Source organism: Cavia porcellus, unplaced genomic scaffold, assembly GCF_034190915.1.
Source record: "Cavia porcellus strain 051 isolate PalLab524CR breed Dunkin Hartley unplaced genomic scaffold, mCavPor4.1 scaffold_42, whole genome shotgun sequence".
NCBI lineage: Eukaryota > Metazoa > Chordata > Mammalia > Rodentia > Caviidae > Cavia > Cavia porcellus.
The window spans coordinates 3,126,837-3,145,123 of record NW_026947525.1 but is presented as its reverse complement, the minus strand read 5'-3'; the positions used below and the strand labels follow the sequence as shown (position 1 = coordinate 3,145,123).

The 18,287-nt window shown below is 37.7% G+C and overlaps 1 protein-coding gene across 1 annotated transcript in view; it reads right to left on the bottom strand.

Annotated features, from left to right (window-relative positions):
* The window catches only part of LOC134474908 (zinc finger protein 124-like), a 36,191-nt gene extending 19,686 nt beyond the window's left edge, over positions 1-16,505 (bottom strand). The window contains exons 1-4 of the mRNA XM_063243950.1: positions 16,380-16,505; positions 2,641-2,767; positions 2,381-2,441; positions 763-839 (exon numbers count right to left, since the gene is read on the bottom strand). Coding sequence (XP_063100020.1) covers positions 763-839; positions 2,381-2,441; positions 2,641-2,767; positions 16,380-16,382 — 268 coding nt within the window. The 5' untranslated portion in view covers positions 16,383-16,505. The remainder of the gene's footprint in view (positions 1-762; positions 840-2,380; positions 2,442-2,640; positions 2,768-16,379) is intronic.
* Between the last annotated feature and the right edge of the window lie 1,782 nt (positions 16,506-18,287).

Genomic DNA, 18,287 nt, shown 5'->3' with positions numbered 1-18,287 from the left:
GCTTACATATATAGGGTTTCTCTCCAGTGTGAATTCTTTCATGTTGCTTACAATTTTCATGTCGGGTAAAAGCTTTCCCACATTGCTTACATACATAGGGTTTCTGTCCAGTGTGAATTCTTTCATGTTTCTTAAAATCTCCCCATGCGTTAAAAGCTTTCCCACATTGCTTACATACATAGGGTTTCTCTCCAGTGTGAATTCTTTCATGTATTTTACAATTTGCCCGTGTGTTAAAAGCTTTCCCACATTGCTTACATACATATGGTTTCATTCCAGTGTGAATTCTTTCATGAACCTTACAATATGCCCGTGTGTTAAAAGCTTTCCCACATTGCTCACATACATATGGTTTCTCTCCAGTGTGAATTCTTTCATGTTGCTTACAATTTCCTTGTTGGGTAAAAGCTTTCCCACATTGCTTACATATATAGGGTTTCTCTCCAGTGTGAATTCTTTCATGTTTCTTAAAAACTCCCCGTGTGTTAAAAGCTTTCCCACATTGCTTACATACATATGGTTTCTCTCCAGTGTGAAGCCTTTCATGTTTTTTACAACCGGCCCGTGTGTTAAAAGCTTTCCCACATTGCTTACATACATATGGTTTCTCTCCAGTGTGAAATCTTTCATGTTGCTTACAATGTCCAGATTTGGTGAAACCTTTTCCACATTGCTGACATACATAGGATTTCTCTCCACTGCAATAGTTTTCATGGATCTGAACATTGTGGTGTGTTTCTGTTTCTTTCACATTCACATTACCTTCTGCATTACAAGGGGATACTTCTTTACACTGATTCCAAGATGTATGTCCATAAGATTTCCCTAGCTTGTCATTTCTGTAAAAAAAAATCAGATATAGGATTGATAACCATATTACTAAGTATTTATGGCAGAGTTGAACAAAACTCTTTGCAGTCTCACTGTTTATCCTCACTTCATAAGTTTCACTTTTGTATTTCATTAAGTATTTCTATGAGCAGCATATGTAATCCCTGTCTTTAGATTTCTTACTGTTTATTTTCACTTTGAAAGTGGTATTATTTCTACTTATTTTGTTTTTTTTTAGTCTTTCCTTACATTAAATAAAAAAAGAAAAATTCACAGTGAAATGGGTCTGAGTTTAATGACTGCATTAATGTCAAATTCTGTTTTTAATGCCTGCTAAGAAATTCTGAACATGAAGTAACAGAATGCCCTTGTAAGACATGTTGAAAACAACCATTCCCAAAAGAATGGTACACATTTGGAAATCTTAAAATTTGGTACCTTTTGAAATGCAGAATCTTTAGCTTCACTTTGGGCATGGGTACATATGTGTATCACATACAGATCATTCTGATATGTTTCCCCATCACAATCTCCTGTCTGTCCTTAACCTGTAGTTCCCTTTTCCATACGGTCAGTCTTACTTTTCTCTATTAACTCTCTTTCATTTCATTCCACAATTTATATTTTGGTTTCTCATGTAAAAGAAACCCTGTGACCCTTTAGGTTTTATAGCTGAGCTATTTCACTGAATTGATGGGAGAAAGATCCACCTATTTCTTATGGCAAATGACATTATATTATTTATTTTTTTCACATTATGTAACTCATTTTTTTTCTTTTCAATGCTGGGAATGAACAACAGGTATTAGCATAAAATCTATAGCTTTTTAAATCTGTTTTAAGACATTTTCGCTGATCATTAAGCTGTGAAGTTTGAACTTGAATTTGCCATTCTGCAAAATCTGATTCCTAGTGTGCTGGATTAACAAGAATGCACAATCACAGAGAGTCTATTAACATTTTCCTTCTCCACAAATCCAGTCATAAATAGTTAAGCTTCTTCAAGGCCTGATCTATTATTATTTTATCTGCTTTGTATATGAGCAAGCATGTATCAGTATTTTATGCAGATTTTGAATTTTTAAAAATATATCCAGGACAAGTATGAGGGGATCAATTTCTAGAGACAACTGCACACTGATATTCAGAATGAGTGCCCTTAACATTCCACCAGCCTTCTAAGAATTTTAGTCAGAATTGTTGATTCTTAGAGCATGGCTTGGAAACACAAGAACTCCATTTTATTTCAAATACTATTGCAATCTTAGCAATTTTTAGATAATGAATGTGTCATATTCATATGTATATATCAGTAGAAAAACTGAAGGGCGAATGTCATAACTCAAAGTGTATGCCTTTGGTACACATCTACATGCAATGTCATACATTTTCATGATTTAATTCACTCATTATACATACCCTAACTTATATGTCTTCGGAGAGTATTACTGACAATAAATTGAATGGTGCCTCATTTGTTTGGTGGTCATTTTTCTGCTGACGCACTAATTACTCAGGAACATTACTTCTCCTTATGAGTGCAAATTACCTTAAGTATCTCCAGTAAATTTGGCATTCTTTTTCAGCTTCCTGGATATCCCCAAGTCCTCCTGAATTGTAGACATAGAAATACCAACGCTCATTAGAATAATACATACAAATTAATAGATTTTGTTTAGAGTTATGATATAATGTGTCCAGGTCTGAGCTATTTTAAAAAATATTTTCACGTTGTTTTTAATGAAACAGCACTGATGAGTGACATACAACATTCTGACAGCATGAGTGACAAAAGTATTTTGTCCTTACCTATTGCAGTCATGTTCCTAAAGGTTTCTCCCATCACATCTCTGTAGAGGTTCTTTTGGGATGGACTCAGCAAAGTCCACTCCTCAATGCTGAAGTTCACAACCACATCCTCAAACGTCACCACCTCCTAAAGGATCATACATATATTTCTCACATGAAGTTTGAGACACCAGGTTTGGGATATCTTAAATTCTCTCCTACAAATCTGAATCAAAAGCAAAGTGTGGTGGTATATATCTATAATGCCAGCACTCAAAATGCTGAGGCAGGATGGTTTCAGTGAGTTCAGGGCAATTCTAGGCTCCATAGGATGTTCAAATCCAGCTGATATACATACAGAAAGCTTGTCTCAATAAAACAAAACAAAACTAAACAGTACAACCAAACAAAACAGCTGAAAGACTGATTTCATCAAATTTAAATCCAGGTCTTGGTCATTAATTTTGTGAATATACACATTTTTGAAGACAGCAAATTTGATGATAGATTGCAACTCACTGCTAATGTAACGTTGAAATAGGAGCACTGATTTTTTTAACGAAATAATTTTTTAATGAATAAGGCAGAGATTGAGATAAACAGGACATAACAATATAACAATACAGGTCAAAGCATGACTGTTTCAGCAACCTAGTGGTTCACCACCAAATAACCCGACTTAATAGTAGTTACCACAGTGTCTGTCTTTTTCCTTGAAATATTTGAATAAAACTTCATATACTATAGCTTCAAGTATTTCCATATCAAGAAGCCCAGAATAAAGCCTTTCCAATTAATAAGTGAAAACTTTATAAGGCTTCAAGGCCACATAATGGGGAATCATGATTACCACATATTTTTATATATTTGAATCATTATTTACATTAGGGAAACTATTCGGTATTCACACATGTGAGATTGATTTATTTCACTTATGAGTATGGTCTCAAGCTGTGCCCATTTATTGATAAATATCTCAATGTGATCCTTCTTTATAGCTGAATAATACTCCATTGCATAGAAATACCACCACTTTTTTATCCATTCTTCAGTTGATGGATACTTGGGTTGTTTCCAAGATCTGGAGATTACAAATTGTGCTGCTATAAACATAGGTGCACATATATCACTGTGGTATGATGCGTTCAGTTCTTCTAGAAATATGCCTAGAAGTGGAATAGCTGGAATAAATGGGACTTCCAATCCCAGCTTTTTGAGAAATCTCCAGACTGACCTCCACAAAGGCTGCACCAATCTACACTCCCACCAACTGTGTAGGAGAGTTCCTTTTCCCCACAGCCTCTCCAGCACTTGTTGTTGTTGGTTTTCTTGATCCTGGCCATTCTTTCAGGAGTGAGATGGTATCTCAGTGTGGTTTTAATTTGCATTTCTCTAATGACTAATGATGATGAACAATTTTTCATGTATTTACTTGCCATTTGCATTTCTTCATCTGAGAATTGCGTATTCATCTCAGATGCCCATTTTTGGATTGGATCTTTGAATTTTGGGGGTCTGAGTTTTTTTAATTCTTTATATGTTTTAGACAAGAATCCCTTGTCTGAGAGAGAGTTCACCATCTGAGAGAGAGATTCCCAGTTTGTGGGTTTTCATTTTACCATGCTGGAGATTTCTTTTGACATGCAGAAACTTTTTAATAAGAAGTGGTCCCAGCTATTGATTCTGGGAAGTACTTCCCATGTGGTTTGATTCCTGTTCATGAATTCTCTACCTACTTTTATGTCTTCAAGGTTTCTACCCAATTTGTCTTCCAATAGATTTAGTGTTTCTGTTTTAATATTCAGATCTTTGACCCATTTAGATTTTAATTTAGTACATGGTGATAGACATGGGTCTAGCTTTAGTTTTTGGCAAATGGAGAGCCAGTTTTTCTAGCACCATTTATTAAAGAGACTGTCGTTATTCCAGTGAACCTGATTTGCTCCTTTATCAAAGATAAGGTGGTTGAGTGTGTTTGTAGTTGTGGTTGTATCTTCTAATCTATTCCATTGATCTTCAGCTCTGTTTTGATTCCAATACCATGTTGATTTTACTACTGTTGCTTTGTAGTATAACTTCAAATCAGGAATTGTGATGCCTCCTGCTCTTTGCTGATTAGAATTGCCTTTGCTATTCTAGGTCTCTTCTGATTCCAAAAGAAATTTAGGAGTGATTTCTCTAGATCTATAAGGTATGTTGATGGTATTTTTATTGGGATTGCATTGAATCTGTATAACAGTTTTGGGAGGATGGCCATTTTCACAATGTTTGTTCTTCCTATCCATGAGCAAGGGATACCTTTCCATTTTCTGAGATCATCTTCAATTTCTTTTTTCAGTGTATTATAATTTTCACTGTATAAATCTTTCACTTCTTTTGTAAGAGTAATTCCTAAATATTCCATTTTTTTGCTTCCTAATATGAAGAGTGTAGTTTCTCTTATTTCCCTCTCTGTGATTTTGTTGTTCATGTATAGGAATGCTATTGATTTCTGAGCATTGATTTTGTATCCAGCCACATTACTGAATTTATTTATTGTATCTAAGAGTCTTTCAATGGAGTTTAGGGGGTCTTCTATGTAGAGTATCATGTCATCTGCTTGTGCTCAGTCACTGCAATGTTCCCTGTGTACTGTCTCTAAAGCAGAGCTCACAGTGAAAAGCCTATTGGACCAGCATCCACAAAGCACATAAGCAGATAAATATCCTATCAATCAAATGGGAAGCCAAACAAGCACCTCCCTTCCCTGGTAAGTGGTGATGATGTGGCAGACTGTGGCCTTCCCAGGGGGCAAACCAGCAGCAGCTCCTGAGATCCATGCCATGCTGGAATTTAGGACACTTGGAAGGCAAGCAAGCACCACTTCTCCATGATAAGCGGTGACGGTCTGGCAGAATGCGGCACTTCCAGGGGGAGAACCAGCAGCAGCTCCTGAGGTCCGCGCCATGTGGGAACTTAGGACGCTGTGAAACCAAACAACCAGCCTGTCTCCCTAATAAGCAATAGTGAACCTACCGATGCAAGGCCTAGAATCAAACATTCCACTTCCCAATTTAGCAAATGGGAACCAGAAATCTGAGTGTCTCCTGGGAAGCAGACCATAACAAATACAGGGGACTTCCTTCTACTATCTCTTTGAAGGCAAATATGTTTATTACTGTTTTGCTCTATTTTGATTAATTGTATTGCTCTATTCAATTTTCTGTTTTGATAAGTACTACTCTGTATTTCATCTCATTTTGATATACATGTTTGAAAGATCAACTATTATAGAGATAATAAAATATACTGTAATACCTATTACTGTTATCCCAGTAATCTGTTGTGAAATTGTGTACCAATTTCACTATATGATCTTAGTTGGCCTTATTCTGCCTTGTTCTGTTGTATTTTATCACTTTCAAAATTTAAAAAAAGAAAAACAAATCTCATCAAGCACTTTGAAAGGCTACAGATAATGTCTCTTCAAATCTCATTTAGGCTAGTAAGTACTTTGTTCTTAATATACTTCAGCAGCATTTTGAAACATGAATTTCGTTTCATAGAACAAAACATAAATAACATTCAATATGGTACACAAATAATACCTCAAATGTTAGTGGAAAATGCTGTTTTTAAAAAATAAGTATATAAAATGGAACCAGGCCCAAGCTGTAATTTATAGCTCACTGTCACCAAGCAATCACTTTCAATTCAGATATAAGGAATATATCTTGGGAGGCCGGTGAAGGATTTCTTCCTTGAATTGGGGGTTATCCTAAGTTACAGAGCTGTCTAAAATAGAGAAACCCTGACTGAGACACCCCACAGACAAAGTGAAACTTGAAGAGAGAATGCATAAGACAACTTTGGTTTGTTTTTTAAAAATTATAGCCATACAATATGGAAAAATTCCAACAATATCCAACACTTTCTGAGATACAATGTGGATCTCTTCCATACAACAAAGAAAACACTTTCATAGTTGGGTATTTAGCTCAGTGGCATGAACGCCTGCCTGGAAAGCATAGGTCATGAGTTTGATCCTTGGTACAAAAAGAATCCAAATTTTACCTGCATAACACTGGGGCATAATTAGAGATAATCCATATTAGATCTTAAGTATGGAACACAAAATTCATGGGTTAACAGGGATGTGAAATACTGATTGTTGCCAGAGCTAGTTTTGATCACCTCAATGAAGCAATCAGAACCCAACTTTAACTTCACGCTTACTCTAAGAACTACCTGAATTTCACTGAAGACCTTCTCTATTGTATGTCCTGCTATAGGCTTCCTGAATCCTGTCAGTCACTTGCACATCCTTTCCACACTCCTCTGTTCCATCCTCAGTAGAAAACCCTTCATGCCTAACTATTGATATCACTGCAAAATTTCTGTTTAGAGCTTCTCCTTTACACCACTTAGTAAATTCCATTGCAGAGCATTTCCATATTTAAGCAGTCTATGAACAACCAAGTCACTAAATCAGCTCTTAATTCAGGGATGACACACCTATTCCTTTCCATTCAGAAGGATATCACGTGTATATATCCATGCAAATGCCTAAATTTCAGCATTTTTCGATGAGAATTTAACAGGTAGCCCTTTCTGGAATTTGTCCTTCACAAATTTTTACCCCATCCTTGATAACACTTTCATATTTGCTTCATTTTTCTCATACTTCAAAACTCTATGGCTGTTCTCACAAACCTAGTCTGTAAGCAAGGGTGCCACCTAAATAATTAAGTATGTTCAGAAATTATTTTGCACTGATCTTTATAATACACAGGAGTTCACGAGTTGTTTGGGAAGCCTTTTTTCACTGAGGCACACTACTATACATCTCTGAATTCTCAGGACCTTTGCCACTACCTGTCATGAGGATGGAAACATGAGAATATACTATAAATTGTGGAGATCACTATAAGTACAAAAAAGCCCAAGTTTAAGTTGAGCCATTGTGGCTATGAGGCCCTGCATTACAGACATTAATAAACTTTGGACATTCCAGATCTGCTGCTCTGAGGAAAGAGAGCAGAGACCTAGCTCATTACTGCTCTACAAGCTACAAAAAGCATCATAGTCAGGGTCTTCTCAAGCTCCTTCCAATGCCTAAGATGGTACAGTTACCAGGCCAGCAGTGAATTTCAAAGATGATACTTGAGTCAGTTGCTGTCATAGTGAAGCCACGGTTCTGGGGACCCCAACCCACCCTTTCCAACAGCAAGAGGCAAAAGGGACAAGGAATGACCCATGGCCAATGCTGGAGGACCTCAGGAGATGAAGCTAACTAAATACCTGAGGCTCCAGACACCACAACAATCCTTAAATACTTGTAATTGGTTTCACCCAACCCACCCTATCTCTGGGCTCCCATCCACAACCTCACCATTCCATGGCTCCGGGATCTCTCAAGTTCTTTGCTAATCAGGCCACAGGACATCAAAAGTTCTAAGTGAGATGCAGCAAGCGTTTTGCTACCAGTATCATACTCAGAAAAGTTAAATCATGCTGAGACACCAGAAGAGACAAAAGTCACAGCCAGCAATGGCCTGAAAATTGGACAGTTCATATAGCCTGCCCCTTCATCACTGATTGACTCCTGCTCTACTTCCCTCCTTCTGAGTCAAGAATTAACAGGGAACGAAAGCCCTCCCTGCAAGAGAGGATCTCAAATGATAGACTGTAGTTCAGAGACTTCAGGAGCTGCTGTTCTTCTACTGTGGTGATCTCAGATTGACCAGAGTAGTGTTTGTACTGAAGAGCTTTCCCTCAGGCTTGTAATTTTCAAATCCATTTTATTTCAGTGAAAAAAGAACACATCAACTAAAATTAAATTTCAAAACATGTCAATCAGAGGGCAACGCTGGTATATACATTGCAAACTGTAATGCCCAGATCATTCACCCAGAGCACAAGACATCTGTAAACAATTATCCAAACAGTACTGTTACAGGCACCGGAATTATTTAAATAGTATTGGCATAAGGCAGCGCTAGGTCCTCCAAGGAATCCATGCAGGAGATGAGATACGGTGCAACTAGGGGGAGGCTGACACCTCATGCTATGGGCCAAGTCTCAAGACAAATGATAAGCAAAATCATCCATATCCTAAAGACTGATATTCTAAATAGTCCCATGGCACTCTGAGGAGGTCAGGAGTCACCATTCAAAGAAAAGTATGCTTATCCTAAGGACTGACATTTTAAATATTTCCTATCATCCTGATAAACTCAGGAGTCTTCCTCCCAAAACCCTAAGGGAAAAGTCACTGCTGCCTAAGAATGCCTGCTTTCTATGTGACTCCCTTCCCCCTTTGTTCCCAATTTAATCAACTTTACACGAACCTATAATCTTATTGGCTACCATAGCTCTGTCCCCTCTTATGACCATCTGCCTTGTGAGTTCCAATTTTTCCCCACCTTAAACTCATCTCACCACATAACTTTACTCTATAATTTGGCATCCCGCTCAGGACCCATTCTCTCTCAGGTAGTTTTCTTTCTCTCAATAAGTATACTGTGCTCTTAATTTCTGTTGTTCCTAAAATTCATTCTTTGACTTTAGAGAGCACAAACTCGTACCAGACATAGTAGACTGGGAGATTCATTGCTCTATAGCAATATCATTATGAATTGTTCTCGTTCTTGAAGTCAGATAAATCAGTAGTAGTTTGTATTCTACAATGTTGATCTCACCTTTCCAGGGATGCTTGCACTGCACTGAAGAGCTTTATCCCTGACTTTAAGTGCTACTTTTGTTTTCTGAAAGTGAAATGATCTGTAATTTTGGTTATGGTATCTACAACGCATTAAGGAAATGACTAACAGTATTTCTTATGAATAGTTAACTACCAGCCAGAGAGGAAGACAGGTGGCAAAAATTCGTTGTTTTGATTTCTTCCTTGAAACTGAAGGATGTACTTGAAAGAGTTTTGCCATAGAAACAATTACAGAACCTCATGGTGGTAGTTCAATGTGGAAGAAGGCAAGATCAGGGATACTTATCGTATGGCCACTTCCTCTTTTTTCCTTGATTACAACTTCCTCTTTCTTTCCCAGGGCCCTAAAGAAAATTCCCATCAGCTCCTTGCATGATATCAATGTCCCCTCCAAGCACCACATCCACTCAAAAGTCACATATACCTCTGCTATACTCTAGAAAAATAGCTTCGTTATTTTTGTATCATAGCAATACTTGTAACTTGGCCTTACTGTATATGTGCTTTTCCCTTCCCCCTCTGGATGACCTATTTAATATGTTAATCAATGCTCTCCTGTGTAAAGAATTCTAAAATCTTATCTAATTGATATGTTAACCATTGTTACCCTCTACAAATAACACATGTGATGCTAAGATAAGCTAACAGAAGTTGTTAATCACTGCTAGACTTCTAGTCTCTGCTGAGGAAAACAGGATTTCTTCTTATCTAAACTTGCTTGTTTACAGGAAAACTTGCTTGTTCCTTGAGTCTTGCTCTTCCCATGAAATGTAATGCACCATGTTTCTGTTTTGTAGTGCGCAACACCCCATCCCCCTACTTGCATTGTGTGACCAGCAGCTGTTTGTGGATGTACAAGATAAAAGCCCTGACTATTTTCTGTCAGGTGCCCAGTCTCCAAATTGGCTCCCGGAGACTCTTTGCCAGGTCTGGCCTAAAATAAAACCTTTGCTCCCTAAATTTTAATTTCTTGCTTCCTTGGATTTTATTCAGGGGTCTGAGTTATCACAACCACAAAACCCCATAGTTAGTCCAGGGGAAGGGGAGCCAAATTCTTGGTGGCTGTGGGCTTCTCTCCACATTATTTAAATAAAAGGCCACTTTTACATTTCTTATATTCTGCTTCTCTATTGTGCTAATTTACCTCCTCAGTAACCTCAGTAATCTAACCGACTTTAAACCTAATTCACTGTTGTAACCTAGTTCTAACTGATGTGCCCCCTTCCTGTTCTATATGCGCCATTTCAATAGAGATTAAAATTCCATCTCCAGTAAAGGCTTAAGTTTCAGCTCCTTGTAAATTCCCCTCCCCTCCCCATTCTTAGGTTAAGTCTCCATTTCCCATAAAAGCTGTTAAGTTTGTTTCTTGTAATTCCCCCTACCCACCCACACTTCAGCCTATCTGCAATACAATGTACTGTCCCTAAGAAATGTTTAACTACAAGAAAGTTATCAAACTGGGTCAAAGTTCACAACATTCCTGTGGTTTTCAGCTTTAAAACCCAACCTTTTTAGCTGTAAGGCACACAATCTCCAAATTGGCTCCCTGAGATTGCATCACCTGGCCTGGCCTATAATAAAGTCTTTGCTCCCCAAATTTTAATTTCTTGCTTCCTTGGGTTTTATGTGAGGGTCTGAGCTATCACACTCACCACATGATTTTATTCTATAAAATCAGAGTCCTTTACTATCGGCTCAGAATGCCTCCTGTTTCTCTCAGACAGACACTTTCTGATAGGATGTTTGGTGTAGTAAAAAAGAGAATATAAAGTCAAAATGGCCTTTATTCTAAGACCATGGAGAGAACCCCATGACCACTTGGGGTCTGGCTTTTTTTTTTCTGAAAATGTGTGGGTGGCATACATATAGTTTTTGACTTGGGCGCTGCTTAAAGTTGGCATTGCTGATATGCAAGTACCTGATTGAGATTCTTTTCTGGGACAGGTAGGTTGAGTAGGGGAGAGGAAAGTGACTTCAAGGTAAAAATCCTCTGGTTCCACCTCCCACTTTCAAAATATCCTATTTAGAGCAAAATACTTTCACTTTCTTTCTCTCAATAAATATATTCTGCCTTTAAACTCTGTTGTTCCTAAAATTCATTCTTGCATTTTAGACAACACAAACTCATACCAGACATAGAAGTTCAGGAATTTCATTCCACTACATCATGGTATGGTTGCCTCTATTTCTACCTAACTCAGCTGCCTGTAAATATAAGAATTGTTTATCAATTTTACTTGGAGTAACTGTAGCAAATAAAATGTTCTTAATGAATAAAGGGAAATATATCATTAAATTGAAAAAAATGATTATCACAGTTTTTCTACCTAGCACCAGCCAACATTTTCAACTTTCAACTATGTGGGAAAACAAAAAAATAAAAACAACTCAGAAAATTGCAATCCTATAAGGGACAGTATATCATTCACTTTAATTGCCATGTTATCTGTAGGTATTTCATAGACCACAAAAGAAACGTTGAGCCTATTAACTACCAATTATCCATTTCAATAAATGTGCTCATAGCACTGCATCGTTGACAACTGTGATTTTTTTTCTGTGTGAGGGATTGAACTCATGACATTGTGCTCTCCAGGCAGCTCCTTGTATCCCTGAGCTCAATACCCAGACCCAACAACTTTAGATAGTAAATGTGACTATTAACACTGTTTAATTTGCCATTGACATATTTAGTTATAAATTTTGTAAACCTACATTTTCACAAATGAAATTATTTCCTTTCCTTGCAGTTTAAATTACTTTTTTTTTTTAGGTACCAGGGATCAAAGCTACAACCTAGCACTTTCCAGGCAGGTGTTTCTGCCTCCTGAGCTAAATCCCTGGCCTGTATTAATGAATACTTCACTTTATTCATTCAAATAAAACTGTCATTTTAGAAAAGAATGTCAAGGTAGACAGAAATTGATATACCATCAGAGAGGAACTGGAACCTCAAACAGTCAATGCAAAAAACTAAATACAACAATTACTGCTACAGGCACAGCTGAAGAAAGCCAGACCTGAAGGTGAAGATGCAGTGACTAGGTATACATGCTCCTGAAGAGAAAAACAACAGCTGGAAATGTACTACAGTTACCAACATCACCTCCAGGAAGTCCTGATAGGCATCAATTACCATACTCAAAGACCAGAACAACTGGACTATTGTTCCCACAAAATGCCTTGGCTCTTTCCACATAACTTTTCTGGCTGACTTGTTACCCTGATAAATAATATTGGTAAGCAGCTATAGGCATATAGGTTGATTATAGTTTGAGACCCAAGCTGTACCCACATTGTGACTATCCTGTATAAATGACCCCTGACAATAGGTCTATGGCCAAAACACGGAAGACCACTCCTGATAGTTCAGGGCTATTCTTCTCTTTTTTCTAAGAAAATTTTTGAAACTCTTTTGGTTTATGACTTCATTTCTCAATGTTGTGAGTCATTAAACTTGATGGATTTGATATCAAACAAGGCAGGATTATATTTCAATTATCTCAATTTAAATATGAAATGTCTGCTAAAGGCATTGTTCCAAAGCCAGAATTTCAAGCTGCTTGTTTGCCCTGAGTTTAAAATTTCAATGAGCTTTTAGAAGTCCTCAGTCTAATGAACTGCAAATGTATTGGAGGAAGGAGGTCACTGTTGTCCTGTAGCACAATAGATGCCATTTCTAAGTCTGTGTTTGTCACTGCCTCCTGGATGCCCCTACATGGCCTTCTTTCCTCTGCAGCATCATTCAATAATTCCCATTTTACATCAGTCAAATTTCACTCAGCTCTGTTATTGTTTGTTTTCAATAGTCTTTCTGTCTACTTGGTTTTTTTTTTTTTTTTAGTTTTTAGATTTAAAGACACAGTCTCACTTTGGAGTTCTGGGTAGCCTTGCACTCACTATGTAGGTTTGGCTGTCTTTGATTACATGGCCATTCTCCTGTTTCAGCTTCTTCATTGCTGGGGAAAAGAGGTGGGCATTATAGCACATGGTGTTTGTCTTTTTTCTCTTCTCCTTTTCACTACTATTCTTTCATTTCAGTGGCACTGTCATTTAATCCTGAGGTTTGTTTGTGTCAGTAAGGTTTCTGCAGCTTGAGGTGAGTTTGTGAACAACAATATAGGAAGCCAAGCAACCCAATTGAGAAATGTGGAATTTCATTAGCTGGTCTCAGGACCACTTTTATACAGAACCCCCACCCCCATTTCAGGATCTAAACAAGAGGCTCTGAACTGGAAAGTTAGAGATGTTTTAAAAGATAGAATCACAAAAAGATCCTGTTGGAAATCATTTAGCTAGAATCTTATAATAATTTTTGGATGACAACTGTATTCTGTTTCTTTTGTTGAGCAGGTTTATTTTTTTCTTTGGGTACAGCTCATTTTGCTTTTCTCCTGGGACTTCTACCCTGAGTGATTTTCCATTTTTCTGAGTGAAATACAGGGCACTAGTTAAATGCAAAGCTCAAGATGGCATCTGTTAAGCCAACCTACAACACAGCTAAGTTAGAAGTCTCAATATTTTCTAGGGTAAAAACACACATATCTATAATCCCACACTCAAGACACTGAGATAGGAGTGCTGCTTTGAGGTTAGGGCAATTCTGTGCTCCATAAAGTGTTCAAATCTAGCTGATATACATAGAGAAAACTTGTCTCAATAAAACAAAACAAAACTAAACAAATAAAACCAAAAAAAAAAAGACAGCTGAATGGAGACTGATTTCTTCAAATCTTAATTCCACATCTTGGGGATTAATTTTTGTATATACACATGTTTTGAGACAGCAAATTCAATGCTATATTGCAACTCACAGCTAATGTAATAGCCAAATAGGAGCACTGATTCTTATGCTGAGTCACTGCAAGAGTCCCTGTGCGCTGTCTCTAAAGCAGAGCTCATATAGTTAGAGCCTGCAGGACCAGCATCCCTAAAGCACAGAGGCGGACAAATATCTCATGAATCACTATGATGTACTACCAATGATATCTCTTCAAATCTCATTTAGGCCACTGAGTCCTTTGTTCTTAATATACTTAAGCAGCATTTTGATATTTAAATTTGGTTTCATAGAACAAAACATAAATAACATCAAATATGATACATAAATAATAACTCAAATGTTCATGGAAAACTGCTGTATGTAAAAAATGTATAAACAATGAAACCAGGTACAAGTTTCAAATTATAGCTCAGTCTCACCAAGTGATCACCAAGTGATCACTCTCCATTCAGATATAAGAAATATATCTTGGGAGGCTAATGCAGGATAACTTCCTTGAGTTTGGGGCTAGCCTAAGTTACAGAGCTGTCTGAAATATAGAAACCCTGACTGAGACACCCCGCAGACAATTTGAAACTTGAAAAGTGACTGCATATGACACCTTTGGTTTGCTTTAAAAATTATATCCATACAATATAGAAAAATTCCACAATATTCAACATTTTCTGAGGAACAATGTTGATATCATACATAGTATACAGAAAACACTTTCAAAGCTGGGTATTTAGCTCAGCAGCATGAACCTAGCAAGCTTGACATCATGAGTTCGATCCCTGTTACAAAAAAAAATTCAAATTTCACCTTCATGACACTGGGTCATAATTAGAGATAATCAGAATTAGATCTCAAGTGAAGAACACAGAATTCATGGGTTGACAAGGATGTGGAATACTGATTCTTACCAGAGCTGGAGTTATTCACCTCAAGGAAGAAATCATAAGCCAACTTTAACTTCATGCTTACCCTAAGAACTACCTGACTTTCAGGGAACACCCTCCCTGTTGTATGTCCTGCTGTTGGCACACTGCGTCCTGCCAATCACTTCCACATCCTTTCCATGCTCATCTGATCCACCCTAAGCAGAAAACCCTTCACGGCTAAACTATTGATATCTCTGCACAATTTCAATTTATGGCATCTCCTTTACACCACTTAGTAAAGTCCACTGCAGAGCATTTCCATATTTCAACAATGTATGTGATCAACCAAGCTATTAAATCACTTCTTAATTAAGATATGACACCCATTTTCCTTTCCATTCAGAAGGATATCATATATATATATATATATATATATATATATATATATATTCATGCAAATGACTAAATTTAGGCATTTTTTCAATGGGAATTTAACAGGCAGCCCTTTCTGGAATTTGTCTTTAGCAAACACACTTTACCCTGCCCTTGGTAACACATTTATATCTGCTTTATTTTTCTCAAAATTTAAACCTCTATTGATGTTCTCCCAAACATCATCTATGAGCACATATGTCACATCAAGTATGTTCCGAAATTCTTTGCATTGTTCTGTATAATACACAGCAGTTCATACGGTGTTTCGGAAGCCTTTCTCCACTGAGGCACATGACTACACATCTTTTAATTCTCAGAACCTTTGCCTCCACCTTTCATGAGCATGGAAATATGAGAACATAGTATAAATTTAGGAAATCACAAAATACATAAATGCATAAGTTTAAGGAAAGCAGTTGTGGCTATGAGGTCCTGCATCACAGACATTTATAAACTTCTGGCTTCCAGATCTGTTGCTGACAGGAATGAGAGCAGAGACCTAGCTTATTACAGCTGCACCCAGCTAGAAACCACATCGGAATCAGGGTCTCCTCATGCACCTTCCTGGTCCCAGGCGGTTGGAGGAGCAAGGGCAGCCGGTGATTTCAAAAATGGCATTGTGTCCTGGTTGTATCACCGTAGTGACAGCATTCTAGGGATCCAGAACTGTCCTGGCCCCAGCGAGAGGTAAAAGGGATAGAGGATGCCTCACTGCTAGCACTAGAGGACCTCAGGGTCTGAGGCTAAGCACACAGGCTCTAGACAACACAGCTGCTTCTCACCACTTCTTTTTTTTTTTTTTTTTTTTTTTTTTGGTCTTTTTCCTTTTTATCGGTACCGGGGATCGAACTCATGACTGCCTGTTTTCAAGGCAGGCGCTTATGCTGCTGAGCTAAAAACCCCCAGCCCCTTCTCACCACTTCTAACTGGTCTCAACCGGATTCCACCCCATATCACTGCTCCCATCCCATAACATCACCATTGCGTAGTTTGGACGTCTCCCAGGTTCTATCTAAGCAGTCCACGGAGAACAGAAGCAAAAAACAGTGGTCTAGCAAACATCTAGTGCTCCACTGTTTGCCCTGTCTTTGCAATTGACGCCATGACACCGGAAGAGACCGCCTGCCTTGGCCCGCCTGATTGGACAATTCTTACAGCCAGCCTCTTCATCACTGATTGGCTCCTGCTCTCCTGCCTGCCTTCCCCACCAAGAATAATTACAGAAAAAAAACCCACCCTGTAACTGTGGATCCCCAGTGAAAGATGGTGGAGGCTTCTGGAGCTGGCTGTCTTCTGGAATGTTGATCTCAGCTCCTCTGATGGGTATTTGCACTGAAAGTCTTTATGTCAGTCCTTGTTTTTTCTCCCAAACGCATTTTATTTGAAAATTAAAAAGTAAAAAAAAGTGGTCCAGGGATTTAGCTTAAGAGCCTGCCTGGCAAGCTAGAGGTCATGCATTCCATCCAAGATCTGGCTACCACAAATTGTGTTGCTATAAACATGGGTGCACATATATCACTGTGGTATGATGATTTTTATTCTTTTGGGGAGATACCCAGAAGGAGAATAGCTGAGTTGAGTGGGACCTGTAGACCTACTTTGTGTGGAATCTCCACACTGATTTCCACAGTGGTTGCTTTACCACCAACAATGGAGAAGGGTTTCTTTTACCCCCACAAGCCCTCCAGCATTCGTTATTGCTTGATTTCTTGACAGTAGGCATTTTTTCTGGGGCAAGGTGACATATCAGTGTTATTTAATTTGCAATAGTTAAATGACAAGTGATGCAGAACATTTTATCACATTTATTTGCTGTTTCTATTTCTTCATCTGAGAACTGTGTATTTCACCTCACATGCACATTTTTGATTTGGGTCTTTAAATCTGTGAAGCCTGAAATTTTTTAGTTTTCCTTGCTCTCAATAGTAATACTTTGTCTGAGGAACAGTTGGCAAACATTTTCTCTCACGTTTTGGGTTGTCTCTTTACTCTTTAGTGATTTCTCTTGCTGTTAAAAAGTTTTTCAGTAGGGTGAGATTCTCACTTAATTCTCTTTGAGTTTTGCTGTTCAATCCATGTTTCCTTCATAAAGTCTTTGCTTACATCAATGTCTTCAAGAGTTTTACTTACTCCATCTTGCAGCTGATTTAATGTTTCTGTTTTAATATAAGATCTTTGATCTATTCTGATCTTAGCTTAAAACATGTTGAAAGATAATATTCAGAATGTATAGAACCACTTTTTCCAGCACCATTTATTAAAGAGGCTGCTTTTCTTCCCATGACTCTGTTTGGTACCTTTGTCAAAGATAAGATGGTTTAGTGGTTTGGGGTTATTTCTCCATCTTCTAAGTTGTTCCTTTAATCTTTGGGTCCGGTTTTGTTTGTTTTGTTTTTTGTCAGTACCACACCTTTTTTTTTTTAAATCACAATACCTTTACAGTATAATTTCAAGTCAGGGATTTTGATGAACCCTATCTTTTCTTTGTTGCCCAGGATCACATTTGCTACTCTAGGTATCTTCTGGTTGCAGATGAATTTTAGGATTTATTTTGTGTAATTCCTTGAGATATGCTACGGGGTTTTGATTCGGATTGCACTAATTCTGTATAATAGCTTTGGACGTATGTTCATTTTCAGTATATTAAACTTCCCTACCCAAGACTATGAGATAGTTCTTCATTTTAGAATATCTTCTTCAATCTCCTTGTTGAGAGTACTGTAGTTTACAGTGTAGAGGTCATTTACATCCTTTGTTAGTTTGATTCCTAAGTATTTCATTTTGTTGGACGCTATTGTAAAAGTTATTGTTTCCTTGATTTCTCTTTCCATGAGTTTTTTATTCTTGTTTATGAAGTCTATTGATTGTTGAGTGTTGCCTTTGTAAC